This window comes from Rhamphochromis longiceps, linkage group LG3 (assembly GCF_057381845.1).
Source record: "Rhamphochromis longiceps isolate RC_006_pf linkage group LG3, R_longiceps_female_GT1.1, whole genome shotgun sequence".
NCBI classification, from domain to species: Eukaryota; Metazoa; Chordata; class Actinopteri; order Cichliformes; family Cichlidae; genus Rhamphochromis; species Rhamphochromis longiceps.
The window spans coordinates 31,701,099-31,727,702 of NC_140559.1; the positions used below are offsets into that span (position 1 = coordinate 31,701,099).

The window sequence follows — 26,604 nt, forward strand, 5'->3', positions numbered from 1 at the left end:
ATGCTGCATTCCCAGAACCCGAACCGTACTCTGGGGAGCGGGGCCGCTGTACGGCCTTTCTACTGAAATGTTCTCTCGCGTTCACGCATTCACCCCGTTCATTTACTAGCGAATCAGCTCGGGTAGCATATCTGGTGGCTAAGCTACAGGGCAAGGCGCTGTTATGGGCCGAGGCGTACCTGTCGGCTCACCCGCTCCCAACCTGCTCGTTTGATGATTTTCTGTGCGAGTTTAAAAAGACCTTTACTCACCCAGTATCGGAGGGTAGTTCTGATGAAAGGTTACTCGGGTTGCAACAGGGGAGCCGGAGTGTCGCGGAGTTCATTATCGACTTCCGTACCGCAGCCGCCGAGGCCAATTGGCCCGATCATGCCCTTCGGGGAGTGTTCCGTCGCGCCTTAAACGACGAGCTCAAAGACCAGCTCGCTTCCCGCGATGAGCCCAAATCCTTTGAAGACTTGGTCTCCCTTTCCCTTCGGATAGATAATCGCCTGAGGGAAAGGGAGGCAGAAAAGAACCAGAAACATCGTAAACCTGCGCCTCGTACGTTTTCACTTCCTCCACCGTCACGTCCGGTGTCAACATCCGCTCCCGTTTCCGTGGAAACGGACGCCGCTCCGGAGCCTATGTTAATCGGCCGCTCTCGTCTCACACCAGAGGAGCGAGAACGACGGCTTCGGTCGGGCGCGTGTTTTTACTGTGGCTCAGTGGAGCATAGGTTAGCGCAGTGTTCGGTTCAGCCAAAAGGCTACGCCCGCCGGTAATTTCGGGGATACAGGTGGGCGGATCCTCTTTCAGTTCCAAACCCCGGTTAATTCTACCAGTCACCCTGTGTCTAAATAAGGTTTCTCACCCCCTCCATGCTCTCGTTGATTCCGGAGCAGAGCAAAATTTAATAGATTTAGCTCTCGCTAGACGCCTTCATTTGCCACTCAAGACTCTCGATCCTCCCATCCCTGTTACCGCATTAAACGATCAAATATTCTCTCAGATAACCCATCAGGCTGGCCCCGTAACCCTCGTCACCTCTGGAAACCACCATGAAGCCATTACCTTATTCACCTTCTCTTCTCCTGATTCACCACTCATCCTAGGCTACCCCTGGCTACAGAAACATAACCCTCATATAGACTGGTCTGGAAGTAAAATCGCTAGTTGGAGCCCCTTTTGTCTAGCCCACTGCCTCAAGTCTGCCCTACCGCCGGGGGCCCCTGACACTAACACCTCGGGCGTTGATCCGGTTGACCTCACACTCGTCCCACCTGAGTACCATGACCTCCAGGAAGTTTTCAGTAAAGACAGAGCGTCGTCCTTACCACCCCACAGGCCTTATGACTGCGCTATCGACCTTCTACCTGGTGCTCCGCTTCCCTCTAGCCGGCTATTCAACATCTCCAGACCAGAAAGAGAGTCCATGGAAAAGTACATCCACGAGTCATTAGCTGCAGGTATCATCCGCCCATCCTCCTCTCCAGTGGCCGCCGGCTTCTTTTTTGTGGAAAAGAAGGATAAATCACTCCGTCCATCCATAGACTACAGAGGGTTAAACGACATCACCATTAAAAACAAATATCCTTTACCCCTTATCAGCTCAGCCTTCGAACCCCTCCATGAAGTCACCGTATTCACCAAACTGGATCTCCGCAATGCCTACCACCTTGTCCGCATCAGGGAAGGGGACGAATGGAAAACGGCTTTTAATACGCCCCTAGGTCATTTTGAGTATTTGGTCATGCCGTTTGGGTTAACCAATGCCCCCGCTGTCTTTCAGAACCTGGTCAACGACGTGCTCCGTGATTTCCTGAACCAGTTTGTCTTTGTTTATCTTGATGACATACTCATTTTCTCCAAGACCCCCCAGGAACACCATGTCCACGTCCGAGCAGTCCTCCAACGCCTCCTGGAAAACCGACTTTACGTCAAAGCCGAGAAATGTGAGTTTCATGCACAATCTGTCACTTTTCTTGGCTATATACTCGCAGGAGGGCAGGTGAAGACTGATCCAGCCAAGATCCGCACGATCCTAGAGTGGCCCACGCCCACGTCACGTAAGCACTTACAACGTTTCCTCGGCTTTGCCAATTTCTACCGGAGGTTTATTCGCAACTACAGCCAGGTAGCCACTCCTCTCACTACACTCACATCCACCAAAAGACAGTTCATCTGGACACCTGAAGCTGAGGTAGCATTCAGTAGGCTCAAGCGCCTATTTACTTCAGCTCCAGTATTGTGTCACCCAGATCACTCCAAGCCCTTTGTTCTAGAGGTAGACGCGTCCGACGTCGGCGTCGGAGCAGTCCTTTCACAGCATTCAGGTTCCAAGGCCAAGTTACACCCATGTGCCTTTTTTTCACGTCGACTCTCGTCAGCTGAACGCAACTATGATGTAGGAGACAGAGAGTTGCTGGCTATTAAGTTAGCCCTGGAAGAGTGGCGTCACCTATTGGAAGGAGCTGAACACCCATTCACCATCTTCACAGATCATAAAAACCTTACTTACCTCAAAACAGCTAAGCGTCTAAACGCCCGCCAGGCCCGTTGGTCTCTGTTCTTTGATCGCTTCAAGTTTGCCATCTCTTTCCGTCCAGGTTCCAAGAACGCCAAGGCTGATGCCCTGTCTCGTCTTTACGACCCAGACGCTGAACCCACCGAACCAGCTCCTGTGCTTCCTGCCTCCTGCCGCGTAGCGTTTTTATCCTGGGACATAGAGGAATCCATCCAGCGTGCTTTACTGGATGAACCAGACCCTGGCACAGGTCCTCCGGGCCGCCGCTTCGTTCCCACAGCAACCCGTTCGGCTGTAATTAAGTGGGCTCATACCTCCCGGTTTTCCTGCCATCCTGGAATCGGCCGCACCATCGCACTACTACGTCGTCACTTCTGGTGGGCAACTCTGGAACATGATGTGCGGGACTACGTCTCTGCCTGTGACGTGTGCGCCAGGAACAAGACCCGAAATCAGCGACCATCCGGTCTTCTGCAACCTCTAGCCGTACCTTCTCGTCCTTGGTCCCACATTTCCCTGGACTTTGTCACTGGACTGCCTAGGTCAGCAGGTAAAACAGTGATACTCTCCGTGATCGACAGGTTTTCAAAAGCAGCTCACTTCGTTGCCCTGGAGAAACTACCCACTGCCACGGAAACTGCAAGACTGATGGTTGACCACGTCTTCAAACTCCACGGGATTCCTGCCGAGGTCACTTCTGACAGGGGACCTCAGTTTACATCCCAGGTTTGGAAATCTTTCTGCTCTGCCCTGGGTGCTCGAGCCAACCTCAGTTCTGGTTACCACCCTCAAACCAACGGGCAGACTGAGAGGCTCAACCAAGAGCTGGAGTCCATGCTCCGCTGCATGGTTTCCCATAACCCGGCTACCTGGTCAGCACATCTCCCATGGGTGGAGTATGCGCACAATTCTCATGTTTCCGCATCCACTGGTCTCTCTCCATTTGAAGCGTCCCTGGGCTATCAGCCTCCCCTCTTCCCTGAGGAAGAGGCTGATTTGGCTGTGCCTTCCGTCCAGCACCATCTCCAGCGCTGCCGCCGCGTCTGGACTCGGACCCAGGAGGCACTGAAGAAAGCTGCTGCCCGCCACTGCCGCTATGCAGATCGTCTACGGTCGCCAGCTCCTCGGTACGCTCCAGGGCAGAAGGTGTGGCTGTCGGCTAAGGATGTTCCCCTTAAAGTTTCCTCCCGCAAGCTGGCTCCTCGGTTTATTGGGCCGTATGTCATCCACTCGGTCATCTCGCCCTCTGCTGTGAAGCTCGAGCTTCCTCCCAGTCTGCGGATTCACCCGGTTTTTCATGTTTCCCAAGTCAGGCCTGTGCTGTCCAGCGTGCTGTGCCCGCCTTCCGACCCCCCTCCGCCCGCCCGGCTCATCGATGGTCATCCGGCCTATACGGTTCAGCGGATCGTTGACGTCCGTCGCCGTGGTCGGGGTCGCCAGTTTTTGGTGGACTGGGAGGGGTATGGGCCTGAGGAACGTGCCTGGGTTCCTCGCTCGTTTATTCTTGATCCTGCTCTTGTCTCTGATTTTTTCAGGTCACGTCGCGGGCTGGGGACCGGTCGGCCGCCGGGTGGCGTCCCTTGAGGGGGGGGTACTGTCATGGTCTACGGTGGGTGGCTGGAGTTTCCATTAGGCTCCTGAACTGACCTGGGATCCGCCCCTGGGCAGGGCCAACTCCAGCTCCTGCACACCTGGAGCCTATTGCAGGCTATCAAGCCAGAGGGATTTAAACCACACATCGATGTTCACTCACTGCCAGTTCGTCATCAACCCATTCGCTGTACCCACCCTGGCTCACTCCACCTCCGGACTCGGAATACCTAGTGATCATCTTGGAAATCCCTCTGTGCCTCACCTGCCTGCCCTCCTGCCATCACACTCCATCTGGAGCCCCGGATCTCAGGTCAGCCTTTCCACGCCACTCAGCCTCCCCTGGATCTTCATCATCCCCCTCTCAAACACTCCAGGTCCCTAACTGCAAAGTAAGAATTGCTGCTCTTATACTGGCCACTTCTGAGCTGCCTTCACTACCTGCCTAACTTCTATATCCTCTCCCCTCAGTGTGACTGTTCCCCACTCAGCTCCGTTCCACTTCTCAGGCCTCGTTCCCTCGCCCTAGCCACATTCCCCTGGGCACGCCACACCAAGGCTCCACGTCTCGTCATTTTCTGTCTTTGCCACGTTTCCCTTTTTTTGTTCCCCTTGCACTTAACCGTAATAAACTATTAAATCATCTACCGTCTCCGTTCTGGGTTCCTGCACCTGGGTCCTATTCAGTACCGGCCATCCGTCGCCGTGACACCTACGACTGCACAGCCACTAACAGCTCCAACATCATTGTGAAGTTTGTGGACGACACTACAGTGGTGGGTCTTATCACCAACAGTGATGAGACAGCTTACAGGGAGGAGGTCAGCGCCCTGACCCACTGGTGTCAAGACAACCATCTCACCCTCAACGTCGCAAAGACAAAGGAGTTGATAGTGGACTTCCGGAGGTGCAGAGAAGTACACACCCCCATCACCACCAACGGCGCTGCTGTGGAGAGAGTGAGCAGCTTCCGGTTCCTTGGTGTACATCTGGCTGAGGATCTTACGTGGTCAGTACACACAAACAAAACAGTGAAGAAGGCGCAGCAGCGCCTCTTCTTTCTCAGGAGACTGAAAAGATTCGGCATGAGCCCCCGCATCCTCAGGACCTTCTATCACTGTGCCATTGAGAGCATCCTCACTGGATGCATCACCACCTGGTATGGCAACAGCACCGCCTACAACTGCAAAGCTCTCCAGAGAGTAGTGCGGTGCTCTGAACGGATAATTGGAGGTGAGCTTCCCTCCCTCCAAGACATCTACAGGAAGCAGTGCCTGAGGAAAGCGGGGAGGATCATCAAGGACTCCAGTCACCCCAGCCATAAACTGTTCAGACTGCTTCCATCAGGAAGGAGGTTCTGCAGCATCCGGTCCCGAACCAGCAGACTGAGAGACAGCTTTTTCCATCAGGCCATCAGACTGCTGAACACTTCATAGACACCTCAGCTTCACTACTGGAACTTTAACATTATGCACTCCATACTGTACAGTAACGCCACTGTTTTGCACATGTCTCACTCTGTATATTTTATTTTATATATTTTATGTGCTGTACCAATGTACCTGCACATGTGATGTGACAATAAAAGTGATTTGATTTGATTTGATTTTATTATCGTTTATAAGTTCATATTCTTGTATTAAGCCTTTAGTAGAGGTTCTTGATTAAAACATTTATTTAGTAGATGACATATACATAGTTTCAGTTCGGTTATTACATATATGAGAGTGGCTTCTGTCTCTCTGTCTGGTGAGAGGTCAGGAGCTAGTCGGCGAGGTGAAATAGGGTGCAATTGTGGTTAGCACACACACACACACACACACACACACACACACACACACACACACACTCAGTTAGAGAGAATCATTTATAGGTGAAAGTTTAATCATGTTTTGCTCGGGGTTGCAAAAGATTTTTTTTTTTTGATTTGATTTTGATTTTATTGATTAGCATTCAAATTCAAATCTCAGTGAAAACAGTGAAAAAAAAAACAAACAAACAGTGAAAACAGAACAAAAATCTACCATAAAGAAAGAAAGCATGAGACAAGAGCAGTTTGTTGCAGAACTGCTGCTGATGTGTCAAGATGATAAGCGAGCATCCGGCAGTGACAGGAAGTACCTGCCGTGAAGATGAAAACAATGTTCTTTTTAAACTTTGTTAAAAGTCATTGTGGTTTTGATCTGACCTATGTATGAAATGGATCTGACGTTGAGGGGGCGTCATTAAATTTAAGCCCTGATGGTATAAAATATCTGTTTATGCTTTGATTAAGTTGGAAATCAGCCATGTCTGCGAACGGAGCTGGTCTTCCCACGCGTGTATTTCATTAAAATCAATTGTTTGACCAAGTTCTTGGACAATGGTTGTTTGTACTCTCCTTCCTCAATATTTGAACCTTAACACCTCTGAGGACTCACACGTGTGTGCTTCAGCCCACACACATATATGAAGCACTGCGACCTCACACAGAACTATTTTACACATCCAACCAGAACACAACCTGATCATTTATATAGTTTACTAAGTTCAGCTTCACCTGAACATCAGTGATGAAGCTGCTCTGACTCCATCACAGCTCACAGCTGTTGGAATGAGTCAAACAATGAAGAAGGTTCAGAAAACAGCTGATGATTTTACAGAAAGATGATGCAAACATGAGAATGGACAAACGATTTTTTATTAACACACTGTTTATGTCACGGCTCGGGGCAGCGGCCGTGTGAAGAGTGGAAGGAGGACTCAAATGCAGTACTTATTCAGACGTGAGGGCGATTTATTAACAATACCAAACATAAAGTGGAGATGGCAAAACAGAACTAAGGATGAACTAAACTGGGAAAAACTACACCATGGAGTAGCAAACCTGACATGAAGGGAGAACAGCAGGGAGAGGACGCAGGGGATTTCACAGAGAATGAACACAGATGACGCGAAGAGGAACAGAGGAAAACACACACTATAAGTGCATAGAGAGACACTAGGAAATCACACACAGGTGGGGGACACAGCTGGACCTGATTAACCTGACGAGACAGGGGAACACTAACACCAGGGACCAATAGAGGGAGCACAAACCCAGAACCCAGTATCTAAAATCCCAAAACACAAACCATCCCAAAACAGCCACGAATAATAATGAAAGTAATAACAATAAAGAACACAAACACAAAGTCACTGAGTCATGGCCGCAGGACCATGACAGTTTATGTTTCACTCTGCATGACATCATCAACACTGTGACACCAGGGGGCGCTCATCACCAGCCTGAGGAAGTGTGCAGTGATAATGGGGGGAGACGCAGTATTGTTTGTACTACAGTTGGACAGAAGGAAAAACTTCTGAAAATATTTTCATCCTTCCCAAAAGTGTTTAAGTCAAATGTTAAAAACATATAAGTACAATAAAATACAGGGTCTTACATAAAACTTGTAACGCAGTTGTGCACTGAGTACCTTTCCAATGTTCCTTCCTCAGATGATTGTCCAGCTGCTGAACACATTAACATCTGTTATGTAAATGTAGCCGAGAACCAACCTGAGTACTTCTGGGAAAATAAAAAGGCAAACGTCAAACGTGCTGTATTATCTTATTTATGTTGAATGTTGACTTAGATCCACACCACGATTTATGAAATTATAGAACTAAAATAACAACAATTGTCTGCTTCTTTAAAATTTCTTTTATTACATCAAACCAGTGAAAACTGAAAAAAACAAAGAGCTGTTAGCATGTTTAGACCTACTTTGAGACAGAGACTGTAAAGTTCTGCACTTTAAATCCTGCCTGTGTTCCTGCAAATGATTCACACTGAAAGTATCTTAGTTTAGTATTAAGTGAGCCACAAAGCAGCCTAATAGCTTTAAAAACAGTAAAAGTAAATGAAATTGCCAGTTTCAGTGTAATTCAGACTAAAGTCCAGCTGTCTCGTGTCCAACGAGAGGGGATCGGATTTTGGATCACTGCTACACGCCATACAAGCAGGGCTACAAAGCTGTCTCACACCCGGCTTTTGGGAAGTCTGACCACAACGCCATCTTCCTCATCCCCCAGTATAAACAAAGCATACGGAGGGAAGAAGTAACCACGAGGGAGGTAAAACGGTGGACTGCCCAATCAGAAGCTACGCTACAGGATGCACTCAACGACGTCGACTGGGACATGTTCAGAGCATGCGCAGTCGACATCAACGAGTTTACGGAAGTAGCAGTATGCTTCGTCAATATGCTAGCGGAGGAGATTATCCCCACTGCGAGAGTCACCACATTCCCAAACCAGAAACTGTGGATGGACCGATCGATCCGCACTGCAGTAAACGCCAGGACCGCCTCCTACAACGCGGGTCTCGCCACTGGCGATATGAGCGCCTACAAAGCGGCCTCATACGGCGTGCGGCGCGCGGTGAGAGATGCCAAACGCCGGTACCAGGAACGTGTGGAGTCCCACTTCCACCAGGGCGACACACGGAGTATGTGGCACGGACTACGCACCATTACGGACTACAAAGCCAGGGACACTGCGCTGATCAACGCAGACTCTGCATTCACCAACGAGCTGAATCAGTTCTACGCCCGTTTCGAGGTTAGCCAGGCGGCTAATGCTATCTACCGCCTGACTACCGAGGAAAGTGACGTCATCAGCGAGAGACCGGTGACCAGCATCGCGGAGCATGACGTCCGAGCGGCACTGAGGAGAGTGAACACAAGGAAAGCGGCGGGGCCAGACGGCATCACCGGCCGTCTGCTGCACTGCTGTGCTGCTGTGCTGACCAGCTAGCAGGTGTGTTCACTTACATCTTCAACGAGTCCCTGGCGAAGTCTGTGGTCCCCACATGCTTCAAAAGATCCACCATCATCCCTGTGCCCAAGAACAGCAAACCCTCATCCCTGAACGATTACCAGCCAGTTGCACTGACCTCGGTAGTAATGAAGGTGTTTGAGAGGCTGCTGAAGAACATCATCTCCTCCTCCATCCCAGACACCACAGATCCACTGCAGTTCGCCTACAGATCCAACAGATCCACAGAGGATGCCATCGCTCACGTCCTACACACCACTCTCAGCCATGTGGACAAGAAACAGGGTAACTATGTGCGAATGCTGTTTGTTGATTACAGTTCAGCGTTTAACACAATAGTGCCCTGCAGACTGTTCACAAAGCTGAGGGATCTGGGACTTAACAGCCGTCTGTGTGCATGGGTGTTGGACTTCCTCACTGGCAGAACTCAGGTGGTGAGGGTGGGCAGGTGCTTCTCCAACAGCATCACCATCAACACAGGAGCACCTCAGGGATGTGTCCTCTCGCCACTGCTCTACTCCCTCTACACTTCAGACTGTGTGGCCACCCATGGCTCCAACACCATTGTGAAGTTTGCTGACGACACAGTGGTGTTGGGTGCCATCTCCAACAACGATGAGACGGCCTACATGGATGAAGTGAAGAATCTGGCATCATGGTGCCAGGACAACCACCTCCAGCTGAACGTCAGCAAGACCAAGGAGCTGGTGGTGGACTTCAGAAGGGGTCAGCACAGAGACTACAAGCCCATTATCATCAATGGAGCTCCAGTGGAGAGGGTGCAGTCCTTCAAGTATCTTGGTGTCCACATCTCCTCAGACCTGACATGGGCTGCCCACATTCAGGTCCAGACCAAAAAGGCTAGGCAGCGCCTGTATCACCTACGACAACTGAGGAAGTTCAGGGTCTCTCCAAAGATCCTCAGGATTTTCTATACAGGCGCTGTGGAGAGCATCCTCACACAGAACATGACATCGTGGTTTGGGAACAGCTGTGTGAAGGACCAAAAAGCTCTCCAGAGAGTGATCCGTACAGCAGAAGGCTGCTGCAGGATTGCTCTCCCCCCGCTTCAGGACACCTACACCAGGAGATGCCGGACTAGAGCAGCGCAGATACTGAAGGACCCGTCCCATCCTGGCAACAAACTGTTCCAACTTCTGCAATCTGGTAGAAGGTTCCGCATCTTCCGGGCAAGGACAGAGAGACTCAAGAGGAGCTTCTATCCCCAAGCCATCCGTGCCCTAAACATACACACCCGCCCTCTCACATCATCTATAATTGACTGAGTCAGGACTCTTCCAGACACTAAACCAAGGCACAATGTACATTTCAATTCCTTTAATTTTAAATATGTTTATATTGTCTATCCTGTAAAATAGTCAGATGTCTATTCATATTAATGTACAGAATTCACCTGCTTGCTGCTACTACTGCACATTCACCCAATGTATATACTACATATATATATATATATATATATATATATATATATATATATATATATATATATATATATATATATATAATGTTTTTCCTCTACACACCCCCCCCCCCACACAATTTTTTTGCACATGTCGAGGAGCGTGTCAGGCTACATTTCACTGTGTGTTATACTTGTATAACTATGCATGTGACAAATAAAGAACCTTGACCTTGACCTTGACAGTTAAGGAATAGCATTAAGTCAACAGTGTCTGAGTGAGTACTTCTCTGGTTAAAGTCCCTGTTTTCTTTCACCGTTTGTTTGTTTTTTAGATTTGGAGTCTGTGGTTGGTTAGATTTAAGATGAGTCATTGTTTTTCTATCCATGGTAGGTACCACTACTGAGGCTCAGGAAAAATGAAGAGGATAATTAAGAGGAAGCATCAGTTCTGTCTCATCTAACTACACAGGATTATAATCATGCACTTATGTCTCAAACTAAGATAAAATGAGTTATTCGCAAATGTGAGTCTTTAGATTATCATAATAAGCATTTCTATGTCTTAGACATCATATCCATTTCTAATGAGAGATTATTTTTTAAATGAGGGAAACCTGGTCTAACAACACGCTTACAACAGAGCTAAAGGTTCATCACATGTGAGACGGTGGGACTCTCTGATAAGAACTGAAACACTGTGTGTAAACAGCTGAGACAAAACTATATATAAACACTCATTCATTCCAGTTTAGTTTACAATGATTTTAAAGTAATGTGGAACGATTCATGTTCATGAGCTGTTACAAACACAACTATTTATTTGTCTTTATATGGTTGGACTACAAGGCTCGTGTTGAGTTTCTTGGAATAATGTGTGAATAACAGCAAGAAATGATCGTTTTCCCATTTTACCAAAGTGGAATAACATCACCACAGCAAACAAATAATGTTATTGTCTGCAGCTAAAATATATAGTGAACATGGTTTTATAATAATGTGCAAACACAACCTCACTCTGCTATATACGAGGAGCCAACCACAGCTGTGCGGGTCTTCATCCACGACCTCCGCCATCATTTCTTTGCTCATCATCATTCACTTAATTGCTTAGATTGGTTTAAATCAAACTCCATTACAGGTTCAACTCCATTATATAACAGCATGTTGACTTTGGATCTGGTGTGCAGTGCCACCTTAAAAATGAGGAAACTAAGAGATTATAAAAAAAAGAAGTAGAAGAGTTAAAGAGCTGCAGCAGATTAACAGTTTCTGACAGTCATGTGTTAGAAATATAACGATTAGATGAGCTGAGGGATCCATCGACTGCTCAATGAAGCCTCATCAGAAACAGTCTCAGTGGAAGGATGGCTCTATTCTTAAGGAAGGACACAGGCAGAAAGACTGGCGTCTGTCACACAGGAACTGGACTGAAAATCAGCTGCACATATTCATCAGTATGTGCAAACATGTTATAGGTATGGAATTCAGGAAAGTACCATCAGAAGTTGATCCACTATGCAAATGTCTGATTGGCAGTGGCTTCATTTTTCACTATGAACAAAGTGCTAATGCAGTATGCAGCATCACAGGACTTCAGCCATGGATTGGCCTCCCCAGACCTCAACATTACTGAAACATCTTAACAGAGGATGGAAACAAAGGGAACCAACATCCAAGAAAAGAACTGCTCCTGAATACTTCCTTACAGAAAATACAAACAAGCTTGACTTGACCGAAACAGCTAAAATACTTTACTTTATTCTCTTTTTTAACAAATAGATTGAAGTACATCCATAACAACACAGTACACAAGCCGGCGTGAGCGCACACAAAGAGAAAAACACAACTGAACCATCTGGTATGTTTGCTGTTTCTGCTTTCATCATTTCATTTCTGCTGCTTTGTCAGGCTGGGGGCATCTCAGTGATGTGGTTGAGGTGAAGTATGACGAGTATCCCTGATTTATTCCATCAAGACAAAGGGGAAAGAAAGCTATGTTGTTAACAAACTCTATGGTAATATGGCATTTAGCTCTGATTCTACGCTCTGCTGAATCCTTTTAACCTGTTCTGCTGATCAGTAAAGCTATACGTGCTGCAGCAGATTGACCTCATCTGTTTTCACAGGTGGGACCTCAGCGCTGAGGTGCAGGAGAATTGCATTCAGTTCTCCCTGCAAACCAGCATCCAGCCTGAAAATATTGTGATCTTTCCCAGAAATGGTGCTCTTATCTCAGAGAAGAAGTTTGATGTAAATAATTTTTACATCAAAGGATTAAAGCCAAGAAGGCAGCGGGCCCAGATGGCATCAGCTCAAGGGTGGTCAGGTCCTGTGCAGACCTACTGTGTGGGGTGATGATGGAGCACCTCTTCAGCCTGAGCCTGAGGCTGGGTAGAGTCCCACAGCTCTGGAAAACCTCCTGTGTTGTACCAGTGCCAAAGCCTTCACGCCCCAAGGACCTCGACAGCTACAGGCCGGTGGCTCTAACATCCCACCTGATGAAGACCCTGGAGCGGCTGGTCCTGGCTCAGCTTCGGCGCCTAACAAGCTCATCACTGGACCCACTTCAGTTTTCCTACCAACCTGGCATTGGAGCGGATGATGCCGTCATTCACCTCCTACATCGTTCCCTCGCTCACCTGGAGACCGCTGGAACCCCTGTGAGAATCATGTTCTTTGATTTCTCCAGTGCCTTCAACACTATTCTTCCCACGGTCCTGAAGGACAAGCTGGAGAACTCTGGAGTGGACCACCACCTCACTACCTGGATTTTGGACTACCTCACCGACCGACCACAGTATGTGAGGACTCAGGGCTGTGTGTCGGACAGGGTCATCTACAGTACGGGGGCCCCACAGGGAACGGTTCTGGCTCCATCCCTCTTCACCATCTACACTGCCGACGTCTCCCACAACTCCACCCAGTGCTTCCTGCAGAAGTTCTCTAATGACTCTGCAATAGTCGGCCTCATCACTGATGGGGACATCAAGGAGTACAGAGGACTGACTCAGGACTTTGTGGACTGGTGCCAGCTGAACTACCTCCAGATCAATGCCAGTAAAACCAAGGAGCTGGTGGTAGACTTCCGCATGCACAAACATCCTCCACTGCAACCACTGAACATCCAAGGTATGGACATTGAGGCTGTGGACAGCTACAGGTACCTTAGTGTTCATCTGAACAACAAACTGGACTGGACTCATAACTCAGATGCCCTCTACAGGAAAGGTCAGAGCAGGCTGTACCTGCTGCGGAGACTCAGGTCGTTTGGAGTGGAGGGCCCACTCCTGAAGACCTTCTATGACTCTGTGGTGGCCTCAGCCATCTTTTATGGTGTGGTCTGCTGGGGCGGCAGCATCTCTGCTGGGGACAGGAAGAGACTGAACAGGCTGAGCAGAAGGGCCAGCTCTGTTCTGCCCTCTGGACCTACTGGAGGTGGTGAGTGACAGGAGAATGGTGGCTAAGCTGTCATCACTGTTGGACAACATCTCCCACCCGATGCAGCAGACTGTGACAGCACTGAGCAGCTCCTTCAGTGGGAGACTGCGGCACCCACGGTGTGGGACGGAGAGATTTCGCAGGTCTTTCCTCCCCACTGCTGTCAGACTCCGCAACAAAGACTTCAACTGATCTAACACACACATGTGCAATAACACTAAGTGCAATACTCTTTTTCTGACAAAGTTGTATTTTTACTCAGTTGTATAAAGTATTTCCATTCTATTTTTATCCCATTGTATATTTTATTCTATTTATTCTACTGTATATAGTATTTTATTTTATTTTATTCTATTCTGTACAGTTGTGTACAGTATTTTATTCTTATTGTATTCAAATTTTGCTATATAACTTTTGCACTGTCCACTTCCTGCTGTGACAAAACAAATTTCCCACGTGTGGGACTAATAAAGGTTATCTTATCTTATCTTAACTGCAATCAAAAGTGATGTTATGCACAGATCACTTTTCCATTTTCCTCTCTCTAGATGAGTCCCAGCTGCCTGACCTTGTGTCCAGGTGATCATCTCACCGAGGAGCTTTTAGTGTTCTGAAAATCTCACCTCCATGACCTGTTTCCTTTTTACTTTACTATCTCTGCTCTTTCTTTATTAACAATGCTCATAATATCACACAATTATATTCATCACCTGCATGTTTTTATCCACCTGCTGTTATAACCAAACAATAAAAAGGATGAAATGCCTAAAATCCTTTGATTTATTACATTTTGAAACAAATCTGAGTACATCCCTAACAGCACAGCTGAGACCTTTGTTTTAATCAAGCCTTTGTATCTACACACTTGTAAAGATTCATATACAAAACATAATAGAAGTAAATAAATATAAAATACACATAATCACAGAAGATGACTAAAAAATGCAGCCATGTTGTGAATTTGCATCTAAAAACATGCATGTTTCCCTTTGTACAGGCAGATTTACAGCAGACAAAGCAACACGGGTGATAGACTTTGACTGCTCCTAAAAAAAATACCCATCAAGTCTGAAGTAGATCAGAGGAACTGTTGACAGACAGATTGACAGACAAACATACAGATGCTTGATTCATTAGTGTGATAAAATGTTCTTCTTTAACAGCATCACTTCATGTGTTTGTTCTCCAGGAATAAAGGTCTGTTTAAACTGGATCTCTCCTCAGCAACACTAGTGCTGTCATGGTTTCAAAGCTGTGCAGTAGAGACAAGAATCTGAGGGATGATAGAGAGGTGACCAAAGTTACAAACACATCCAGCTGTGCTGGAAATGTTTGCAGAGCTCCAAACTCTTTGGCTTTCTGTAGAGCAAGTATGGAAGAAGTACCTGAGCTAACTTCAATTTAGACGCTTCCCAAAGTTTCCTACAAGTATCCAGTTTATATTTAGAGAAGCGAAGGCTCTTTATCCTGACAACTATTCCCTGGTGGATCCCTGTCCTGTGACAGTAGCAAAGAATGTGTATCAGTATTATCAAATCCACTTCAATAACCAGTTTTTAAAGCTCTCTAGCAGTGCCAGTAGCCTCTGTCTGCTGTGTACAGAAGGTTCTATGATTAAGCACACAGCAGATGCTGCACTACAACAGTAGCAGCAGCTCAGCTTCAGTTTGGTTCAATGCCCTTTTTGACCTATGAAACAGCAGAAAATGAAACATTTCAACACCCGTTTGTTAGCGTGAGCTATTCTGCTGTTTTTCATCATTTCACAGGTGAAATAAAATCATAGTACATTTACTTCCTGTAGGAGTGATCATGTCCAGCCTGACTGAGACCATGTATTACTTATGAGAAAAGCCAACTTTGAGATTCCTAATCAGTCAGCTTTGGAGAAAACTGTGTGAACAAAGCTCTGCTTTCTCTCTGAGGATGCTCCATCCTGCACAGATAATAAACCTCTAACATGAAGGGCTTTCAAGTAGTTTTTAGACAAATGGGCGTAAAAGAGATGTTAAAAGCTTAAAAGAGAAACTACATTTTCTAAGAACTGTCTGACGTTCACCTCTCACACAGTGTATACAAGTCTGCCGCTGCAGGAATAATCTTTGTGGTTATGAAACTGTCCATGTGTTTACAGAGAATGTCACATGTTCAAAGCCACCCCAGCACCTGGGGTTTGTATAAGTGCAGCTGTTGGTGGGGAGATAATCTCACTCTTCTATATAAAGAGTCACCAGGCAGCAGATCATCATGTCTTCACTCTTCAGCAGCTATGGCTTCACTTTGCGCCCTTCTGGGAGTGGTACTGTGCTCCCTCATGGTTTCTGCTTCTGAAATCCTACCTCAGGCGGACTTTGATTTACAGGGGGTAAGAGTCATCCATAATATTTTTTATTTTACCGCCCATCTATTTTCATACAAATGTCTCCGTCTTACGGAAAAAGGGTGCAGCTTATCCAACAAGGACAGGCAGCCCCCCCCCCAGACAGTTTAGCAGTCTATACAGGAGGCTGACCTTTGCAACATGTACTTCTATAATGATTTCACCATTTAAGTTATTTGGTTATGTTTCACCCTGGATTTTGCCTGATAATATTTATTTTGTCCATTGCTTAAAAAAACAACAACAAAAAAACTATATAAATATGAAACAAAGTGTGAACAACAAAACATCAGCATTGGAAACTTTGATGTTTGCAATTGTTTTCTCAGGATATAGCATGAATAAAACTAATATACATCAGTGTATTATTAATGTGCACACACACACACACACACACACACACACACGCACATGCACACGCACAAAGTGTTACAATAAGCAGCTCTTATGCTTCTGTATAATTCTCAATCCTTTCCATTTGTGTGTCCACAGGTTGCAGGTAAGTGGTACATGACTGGAGTTTGCTCTAATTTCAAATGGTTTGTCTGTCGCAAAGCCAACATGAAGTCCGGCACCGTCATGGTTGAGCCAACTGAAGATGGGAGTTTGAAAGTGGCGTCCTCACATCCTCTGTGAGTGCGAGTGGACAGACAAAGCAAATACCATTTGGATAGCATTAAAATATTTACACTGATGATTAATGTTATGTCTTTGCACCCGTAGCGATACATGTTGGAAAATAGAGACTTTAGCCACCAAGACTGACGTGCCTGGAAAATTCACATTCAGCATTCCCTGTGAGTACGCCCACAAAGACAGGAAACAGTTTAACCACCACGGTTAATCCTCCATCATCATCATCCAGTATTTTTCACATCTTTTCTTCTGCCGTTTCCCTTTTTGTCAGTCACGGGGTTTGTGACTGAAATGCGTGTGGTCGACGGGAAGCCTGATGAGTACGGCCTGAATCATTACATCAACACCGGACGGAATGAAACCTTTGTTGAAAACAAATTATATGGTAAAGTTGCATTTAGCTGTGTTCAGTAAACTGTGAAGTAAAGTTACAGCAACAGATTTACATCACGTGGTTTCACAGGACGTAGTCTGGACCTCAGCGCTGAGGTGAAGGAGAAGTTCAACCAGCTCTGCTTGCAGACCGGCATCCTTCCTGAAAATATTGTTCATCTTCCTAAAACCGGTACTTTTACATTGGTGCTGAAGTTCTACATAAAAACAGCCTGAAATACAAATTGATGTTACCTCACACTTTCCATGTTTCCTTCTACAGAGGAGTGTCCGCTTGAGTGTTTTGTCTGATCTGTTGTTGATCGTCTCACCGACACTGCATAAAGATCTGACATCATCTGTTATGGAAATGTGACTGAGCAACATCTTGAGCAGTTTTTAACAATAAAAATGCAAAAATCTAGATTGTTTTTCTTTATTATTCATCCTTTATATGAAATAAACTGAAGAACATCCAGAACAACACAATTCACACGAGTATTTCACGATTCTCCACAACTGTGATCACCTTACAATATAAAGCACCTTGAGGCGACTGCTGTTTTGATTTGGTGCTATATAAATAACATTGAATTGAAATGATTTTTTCTTTTTTATTTATTTGCTAGTTTACATGAGCCAGCGTGTCTCAGGGAAAACAATATTTAGACCTTTGTTATTTGAAGCCAAGCCTCGCTTATTATTTAGTTCTTTCTTCGCCCTCTCTTAACTGCGCTCTCTTACAGTATCCTCACCATTAACCCATCTTACCACAAGGTAAGCATGATTCTTTGTCTGGAGAAATAGTGTGTGTGACAGTGTGCAGGTTACAGATGGTGAACACTGATTTTCACTCATTTGGATTCATTAACATGCATCAAGGAAAGAACAAAACAGGTTGGTGCACATTTTATAAATCTGACAATAATTTTCATGTTGCAGTTATTTGCTACAGCCCGATGTCCAAGCAGGTCCCTGAGGTCATCTGATCAGGGCTTACTTGCTATGAAACAGACTAAGATGAGAACTAAGGCTGACAGAGCTTTTGACACTGTGGCCCCGACACGGTGGACTCTCTCCCTCATACATTAACAATTGTGGACTCAGTCGTTGTTTTTAAAAAATCAACTCAAAACTCACTTTTTTAAACTGTTTTTGGTTCAATTTCTGCCTGTTTTATATTGTCTGTTTTTCCTTTTATTATTTGTTATCTTATGTGCAGCACTTTGTGATTCTGTCTAGAAAGGTGTTATATAAATACAATTTATTTATTATTTATTTGTTTGTTGTTTTTGTTGCACACATTAAAACATTTCTTTGCACATAGTAGTAAATGATGCCCAAGGAGTCTTCTCATATCTGCCACAAGTTTTTCTGACTCCACTTACATTAGAAAAATAATGGAAGTGAGGAGAGGTAAGTGACGGGGAAAGGTAAGCGACCCATGTTGTACGTGACGTCAGACGCCGGAGATTTGGCGGAAAAAAAAGCGAATGGTTGCATAGAATTTAACAAAGTTTCTTTAAACTTCAGTATTGCCAAATAAACGAACCAACTGTCATATAACTAACAACATCTGTCCTATCATCTCTAACACCCTGGAGGACAACGAGGAGAGTTTAGACGCTCTCCAAGAATACATCGATTTAGTAATGAAGAAGGCCCAGAGCGCGTCTTCCCCAGCCAAAGCTGAGACGCCGTCATCTAAAAGATATCGCCCGGCAGACTCCCCCGGCTCAACATCGCCTGCCAGCAAAGATATCGTCGACATCCTGGAGTCAATCGATAAGCGATTGTCCAGTTTTGATGTGAGGCTGTCCCTGGTGGAGATCTTACACCGGGAATTTAAATCTCTAAAAGAATCCCTGGAGTTCAGCCAGCGGCAGGTGGAAACACTTGCTGCGGAAAACGCCACGGTCAAATCTCTAACCGAAAATGTGACCCAATTAAACATAGAAAATAAAAAAATAAAAGAGACCGTTATAGATTTACAAGCCCGTAGCATGAGAGATAATCTGGTGTTTTCTGGTATTCCAGAGTCTGCCGGAGAGGACCCGGAAACGACCGTGAGAAGCTTCATTAAAATCCACCTGAAGCTGCCAGAGGACACGGTGAAAAACATAGGGTTCGATAGAGTGCATCGCATAGGGGCTCCGAAGACAGGAAGCGGGAGACCACGTCCTATTGTAGCCAAATTCGGCCACTTCAAGCAGAAGGAGCAGGTGAAGAGTCGCGGCAGAGAGCTGAAAGGATCGGATTTCAGCGTGAACGATCAGTTCCCCAGAGAGATCCTGGAACGACGCAGGGTCCTCTTCCCAGTCCGACGTAGTTTTATCCAGAAAGGCTCCCGGGCTGTCATCGCCGTGGACCGGCTCTACGTGGACGGACAGCTCTACTGCGACCCTGGCACCACTCCATGGCTCACAGCAAATTCAAAAGTGTTAAATGTTTTGGTGTTAATAGTCTTCTTGCAAAAGTAGAGTTAATTTTACTCTAAGCAGAGTCACATTCCTTTAATCTAACTCTGAGGTGTAAAATGATAGTAGTTAAAATCGAGTGTTAAAAATTAGTGTTTCTCTGTCAAATCTGGAGGTGTTACAATGGAAACATTAACTCTTGACCTCTTAACTCTGAACTCCTACAGAGTAAATTCACAGACTCCGCCCACAGCACGGCTCCAATCGAAGCTGAAGTGAAGCCGTTTCAGAACATTTTGCTCTACATATTTGAGTTGTTTGCCATGCTTGGTAAGTCATTTTTTCAAAGATTGTTTCAATTATTATTATGAGCTTTTACTTCTGTGGCTCTTTGGAGTTGAGACAAAGCTGTGTGAAAGGCATTAGCCATGTTGCTCGCTGATAGCATAATATTCTGTTTTAGCTAGCTGAAAGGTATTGTTTGCAGGCAAATACCACAGCCTTGGAAAAAAAAGCTTGCATGTGAATTTTCAGTCAAATGTTTGGTCAAATATACCTAAAACAATGTCTAGAATGTGAAATGTTGGTATAATGGTGCTACTTGAAGCCTGAAAACGATCGCCCATAAAAAAAAAAAAGACGAGCAAACAGCAGTAGCTGACGTCCTGACTGGATTCTACGTTAGCATAGATCCCTCCAGAGTTTTGTGCACACGGTTTAGGTAAAAATTAAAAAGGTTGAGGTTTTACATTTAGTTCAGTATTACCTGTTGCCTGTGTCTTTGTCTTTTGGGAAAATACTTTACACAAGTAATGGCTCAAAGAGGATTCCTTTTTTTTTTTTTACTGTGCTGCAATTGTTTACTGGATTATTTGTGCCATTAATTAGTGTCAACTAATTTTTATTCAATCTCCGCACAGGATATGCTTGTGAAGATGGAATATGGGGGAGAGCAGAAGTGCGTTGAAGTTCCACAAAGGGATGAATGAAGGACATGCATATTGTATTGAAGAAATAAGTGATGAGAATGCTGTTATTTGCATTTACCATGTCAGACCTTTTGATAAACAAAATTCTAATGAAAGTGAGAACATGTACACTGTTACATCTTTCAGAAAATGTTTTGAAATTGTGGTGCACAGTTCAGAATAAATGTTTTTCAAGAACCATTGCATCTTTTTAGTAAATGTTTATTTCCAAAAGAAATTTCTAGAAGTTCAGAACAGTAAAATTCCCGCTTTTTAGAATGAATTAGAAGATAACTCTTAAGTAGTTAAACTAAAATACTCTTTGAGAGTTAATATATAAACTCTTAACACCAAGTGTTAAATTATCAACTCCAGACAGATTTGGTGTTTAACACTAAATCAGAGTTAACGTACCAACTCTCCAAAAAGAGTTAAATTAACACTCTCTGGTGTGGACCCATATAGACACTTTAATAGTGTTGAAATCAAATCCGACAGTGTTAATTTGGACATGCTGGATTTGCTGTGCTGTATTGACCGCACACCAGATAAGAATCCGCTACACTATTCTCTTCACTCACTCTTCACTCACACTCTCTTGTATTAACTTTTGCTTAACTATGTAATATCAGTTTGCTAATTTAGTATAACGTCACCGTCACTCTCCGCCAATGCTTTAATTGGAATGTTTCCGTTTTTATTTCTTTTTCCCTCTCTCTCTCTTGTCGCGCACCTTGCTCTTTGGTTTATTTGCTTCTCTTTTCTATCACTATGTCGATCACCTGTTTCCCTATCCATCCACAAGCGACACTGTCTATTTCTACATGCTTACTCTGCACGATCACGCACACACATTAAAGGCAACACATTTACAACAGCCACACAGCGCACACAGATATAGGACACACGCACACATTTGCTCATATTAGTTATTATGCACACACATAGTCAGACCTATGGAGCTTCTTGCCGCGCATTTTCTTCTCTTTACTTACAAAAAAAAAAAAAAAGATGTGTTTCCATTTTCCTCACCCGTCTAAGCGAGACACACAGCGTACATCATTAGCCACAAACACACAACTATGGGCATGCTAAGATTTGTCACATGGAATGTGCATGGAGCTGGCTCTAGGGAAAAAAGGTTAAAGATACTTAACCAACTTAAAAAATTACAGGCAAACGTTGTTTTATTACAAGAAACCCACATGCCTGTCACAGGTTTGAATAAACTTAAAACACCTGAGTTTCCTAATGTGTTCTCAGCCTGTTATAATTCTAGACAAAGGGGAATAGCAATTCTAATAAATAAAAATATTAATTTCCCAGTACTCGATACAGTTATAGATCCAGAGGGCAGATTCCTAATCGTCAAACTATCTATACTTAACCAAAAGCTAGGTATTGTAAGTATATATGGTCCAAATGTTGATGACCCCTCATTCTTCCACAGTTTTTTTAGTACACTCTCCGAACACCTAGATTGCACAATTGTTCTTGGGGGAGACCTCAACCTGGGACTAAATGAAGAAATGGATAGGCTCAATACAGCAGGAGCTCAGCGTAACTGGCAGTCCACTAATATAATCAAACAGTATATGAGCGACTTTGGTCTTTGCGATGCATGGCGCTCCCTTCACCCCAACAGTAAGGAATATTCTTTCTTCTCACATGTCCATCACTCCTACTCTCGTCTGGATTATTTTCTGGTCAGTAGCTCACTGCTGAGTAACATTACAGACACTGAGATTCATCCTATAGCTGTCAGCGATCATGCTCCTGTATCTTTAACACTAATACAGATGAATAATACTACACCAAGAAAAAACTGGAGATTTAATACATCACTGCTGAAAGACGAAGACTTTATCAAATACTTTAAAAAAGAACGGACTCTATATTTAGGCTTTAATGACATTCCTGGAACATCAGCATCTGTCCTCTGGGAAGCAGGGAAAGCCATGATGAGAGGTAAAATAATCTCTTTCTCATCACATAAGAAGAAAGAAGAAAACAAAAAAATTCAGGAACTAGAAAAAACATCAAATCCTTAGAAAAAGCCTACGTGTCACACCAAGATCAAGAAATATTAAACAAAATACACAAGACAAAACTAGAATTAAATGAAATTATTAATAAAAAGACTAAATTCTTAGTACAAAGACTTCGCCTGCAAAATTATGAACACGGTAACAAATCCGGACAATTTCTTGCTAACCAGTTAAAAATCAATAAAGAAAAAACAACTATATGTGCTGTTAAAGATTTATCTGGGAATACAATATATGATCCTAAAAAAATAAACAAAATTTTTAGGGATTTCTATGAAACTTTATACACACCACAAATAAACCCATCTAAAAATGAAATTGATCAATTTCTCGACAACATAACTCTTCCAAAATTATTGGCCACTGACGCCAGGTGAACTCCAGGAATCTCTGATAAGCATGCCCAATAATAAGGCTCCTGGTCCAGACGGTTTTCCAACAGATTTTTACAAAGAATTCTGGACGATTCTGGCACCAGTTTTTCACAGGATGTTGCAGGAAATCAAAGAAAATGGTAGACTACCACCAAATATGAACTCTGCAAATATCAGTCTCTTACAAAAACCAGGCAAAGACCCTGTATTTCCTTCAAGCTATCATCCAATATCGCTTATTAATGTAGACCTTAAAATAATCTGCAAAGCTCTCTCAAAGAGACTGGAGAAAATAACCCCCTTTTAATTCATCCTGACCAAACTGGTTTCATAAAAGGTAGGCACTCATCAACAAATACACGTAGATTACTTAATTTAATAGACTACTCATGCAGTAAAAACCTTGAAACCATAATATTTTCTTTAGATGCAGAAAAAGCATTTGACAGAGTTAACTGGAAATTTCTAACTGCGACTTTACACAAATTTGGTTTTGGACCCTCTTTCATAGACTGGTTAAAAATATTATATAACTCCCCAACAGCTTGTGTCAGAACAAATGACGAGACATCCTCCAGCTTCTCTCTTCTGAGGGGCACCAGACAGGGATGCCCACTCTCCCCTTCACTGTTTGCAATTTTTATTGAGCCACTAGCAGCAGCAATTAGACAGGCTACAACAATTAAGGGCATAAAATGTAAGAATGTAGAACATAACATCAGTCTCTATGCAGATGATGTGTTACTTTTTCTCCAAAACTCACAAACCAATATCTCTGGGGTAATTGCATTGATAAATTCTTTCTCAAGTGTCTCAGATTATTCAATTAACTGGTCAAAATCAACAGTCCTTCTGATTAATTGCTCCTTCCATAATTCTTCTCCTTCCCCACTGCAATGTGGAAATATAAAATATTTAGGTATTAATGTCTCTCCTAAACTTTCAGAATTAACTAAATTAAACCACATCCCACTTTTAAAGACAGTAGAAGGTGACCTGGCTAGATGGAAATCTTTACCCATATCACTCATGGGAAGGGTCGCCGCTATAAAAATGATGGTCTTGCCAAAAATAAACAAATCAAATCTCAGGACATACAAAAATTTATGGATCGCATTAAATCGGTGGACCAACACATTGAATTCACCAGGGAAAATATGAAAAATGGCAGGTTAGCCTTCTTAGACTGTGAGATTTCATCATTAATAGGGGACATCTAAAAGCTGATGTGTTACAAAGGTCTCTCCCTCCCCCACCTTGGTGCCTATGATCACATCACTGTTATGCTAATGCCAGCATACAGGCCCCTGGTCAAAGTCTCTATACCAGTTTGCAAGCAGGTACATGTGTGGCCAGAAGGGTCCTTAGAGGCACTGCAAGACTGCTTTTCCACCAAAGACTGGGAGATCTTTAAACAGACCGTCACACATGACAACACCACAGACTTTCAGGAATATACCGAAACTTGCCTACATCCCAAAATGCATCGATGTCACAGAGACCAGGACTACCAGTGTCCGAGCCAATCAGAAACTATGGCTCACAGGTGAGGTCTAAAGGCTCCTAAGATTGAGAAATGTAGCCTTCTGAGCCGGGGATTAGGTGAGCCTAAGAACAGCAAGAGCAAACCTGTCACGTGGCATTAGAGACAAAAAGGCAGTACTCCAGGAGGATTTTGCAAAGCTTCAGCAACAGTAGAGATACTTGGAGGCAGTGGCAAGGAATACAAGCCATCACAGACTACAAGCCCACTCTACAGACCGTGGTGACACAATCCCCAGACAGTGTGTGGAGATTCCTTGCCAAAATCAATACACGCAAAGCTCCAGGTCCTGATAACATTCCGGGACGAGCACTGACGGACTATGCTGAGGAACTCACAAATGTCTTCACAGACATCTTTAACACATCATTTGGGTCAGGCTGTCGTTCCCACATGCATTGAAGCCTCCACCATCATTACTGTACCAAAGAAGTCATCTGCCTCCTGCTTTAACGACTACCGTCTGGTTGCACTCACCTCCATCATTGTGAAGCGCTTTGAACGGTTAGTCGTGTATCAAATCAAATTATCTCTTTCCCTCAACCTGGATCCATTTGAGTTCGCATACCGGTCAAAATGCTCAACTGATGATGCAATTTCAACTGCCCTTCACTCAGCCCTCACACATCTGGACACTAGAGACTCATACATTAGAAAGCTGTTCATAGACTTCAGTTCAGCATTCATCCCCATCATTACCCAGTGACTCATTCACAAACTGGATCTGCTGTGGATCAGCACCTCGCTGTAGTGATGTTCGATTCGTGAACGAATCGTTCAATACTCGAGAATCACTTTACTGACTCGTGAATCATGATTCACAAGCCCAACTGACTCATTGACTCATCCCTGTTTCTGTTAGCAAACTAATTCACTTAGTAGAAATATATCTAGCTTATAATTAAAATTGCGGGGGGGGGGAACAACAGCCAGTTTCTTAACAAAAGCATTTCTGCTCTGAACTGAAAGAAAAAACCCTGAGTAGAAGCTCACATCAAGAAAATAGCTCCTCGGTTCACAGTAGCATCGCTCTGCTAACATGCTAACAACACATTTGAGCTACTCACCCCCTCCCTTCCTGTGTTGAATCGTAAGCGTAAGCAAATTACTCAGGACTCGCTCACCCCCTCCCTCCTGTGCTGAATCATAGAGCGAACGAATCACTCACTCATACTAACCCCCTCCCTCTTGTGCTGAATCGTAAGTTTAAGCGAATCACTCAGGACTCGCTCACCCCCTCCCTCCTGGCTCACAGCATCTTCTTCTTCTTGGTTGGCAACCAATGTTAAGGCGCATTACCGCCCCCTGGCTCACAGCTCAGTGGACATTTAGATGAGAAAATATATATTTAACACATTTAAGGAAAATACTTAAATGTGTTAACCCCCTCCGTCTGTTTCTCCTCAGCTATCGGCTCCAAATCCATCTGCAGCCGCTCCGCCTGTTTCCCCCACGCCGGCTTACACAGAACCTCCAGAGCGATCGTTACCAGCGCCGGAGCCTTTCTCGGGTGAGTTCGATAAATGTGGTGGATTTCTGACTCAGATCACCCTACAATTCCGTCAGTTACGAAGAACATATGAGACAGATGGGGCCAAAATTGCCTTTATGGTTCAATTGTTACGTGGGTCGGCATTAAACTGGGCGCAAGCTGTTTTAAGAACAGCCCCAGATATTTCTTACGAGGACTTCCTCACCAAATTTAAAAGTGTTTTTGAAAGAGGCACCGGAGCGGAGGCGGCTGCCCACAGACTGTTAAATTTGAAGCAGGGGAGGCGGAGTATGGCGGATTTTTCGGTCGAATTCTGGACCTTGGCCGAAGAAACTGGCTGGGGGCAGTCGGCATTGATAAGTACTCTCTTGAATAATATTTGTGATGAGTTAAAGAGAGAACTGATGATGAGAGATGTTCCTAAGACCCTGTCTGATGTGATTACACTATGTGTGAAGTCAAAGGAGCTTGCAAAGAAAAGCGTCTGGACTTCTTTAAGTTGCTTGAAGACGTTTCACCTCTCATCCGAGAAGCTTCTTCAGTTCTAAGGTCAAATGGTGGAGAGTCCCAGATATAAACCTAGTGGGAGTAACCCCCCACAGAGGGACAAAAGGACCCCC

General features: G+C 44.6%; 1 protein-coding gene and 1 long non-coding RNA gene across 2 annotated transcripts in view; one reads left to right on the forward strand and one right to left on the reverse strand.

Moving 5' to 3' along the window:
* LOC146674142 (uncharacterized) overlaps positions 1-26,604 on the reverse strand; it is a 213,222-nt gene that overhangs the window by 155,642 nt on the left and 30,976 nt on the right. The gene's annotated exons all lie outside the window — the stretch shown is intronic.
* Positions 16,024-17,551, forward strand: LOC146674154 (lipocalin-like). The gene is made up of 6 exons (XM_085402364.1): positions 16,024-16,119; positions 16,627-16,766; positions 16,858-16,931; positions 17,042-17,155; positions 17,234-17,335; positions 17,426-17,551. Exons 1-6 carry the CDS (start codon positions 16,024-16,026, stop codon positions 17,452-17,454), a joined length of 555 nt encoding a protein of 184 aa, XP_085258490.1. The 3' UTR covers positions 17,455-17,551.

Excerpts from the sequence above, each read along its gene's own strand:
- LOC146674154 (XM_085402364.1), top strand. The coding sequence starts at position 16,024 with ATGGCTTCACTTTGCGCCCTTCTGGGAGTGGTACTGTGCTCCCTCATG. Across the intron at positions 16,932-17,041 it reads ATTCACATTCAGCATTCCCT|TCACGGGGTTTGTGACTGAA; the intron begins GTGAGTACGCCC and ends CCTTTTTGTCAG. Across the intron at positions 17,156-17,233 it reads TGTTGAAAACAAATTATATG|GACGTAGTCTGGACCTCAGC; the intron begins GTAAAGTTGCAT and ends GTGGTTTCACAG.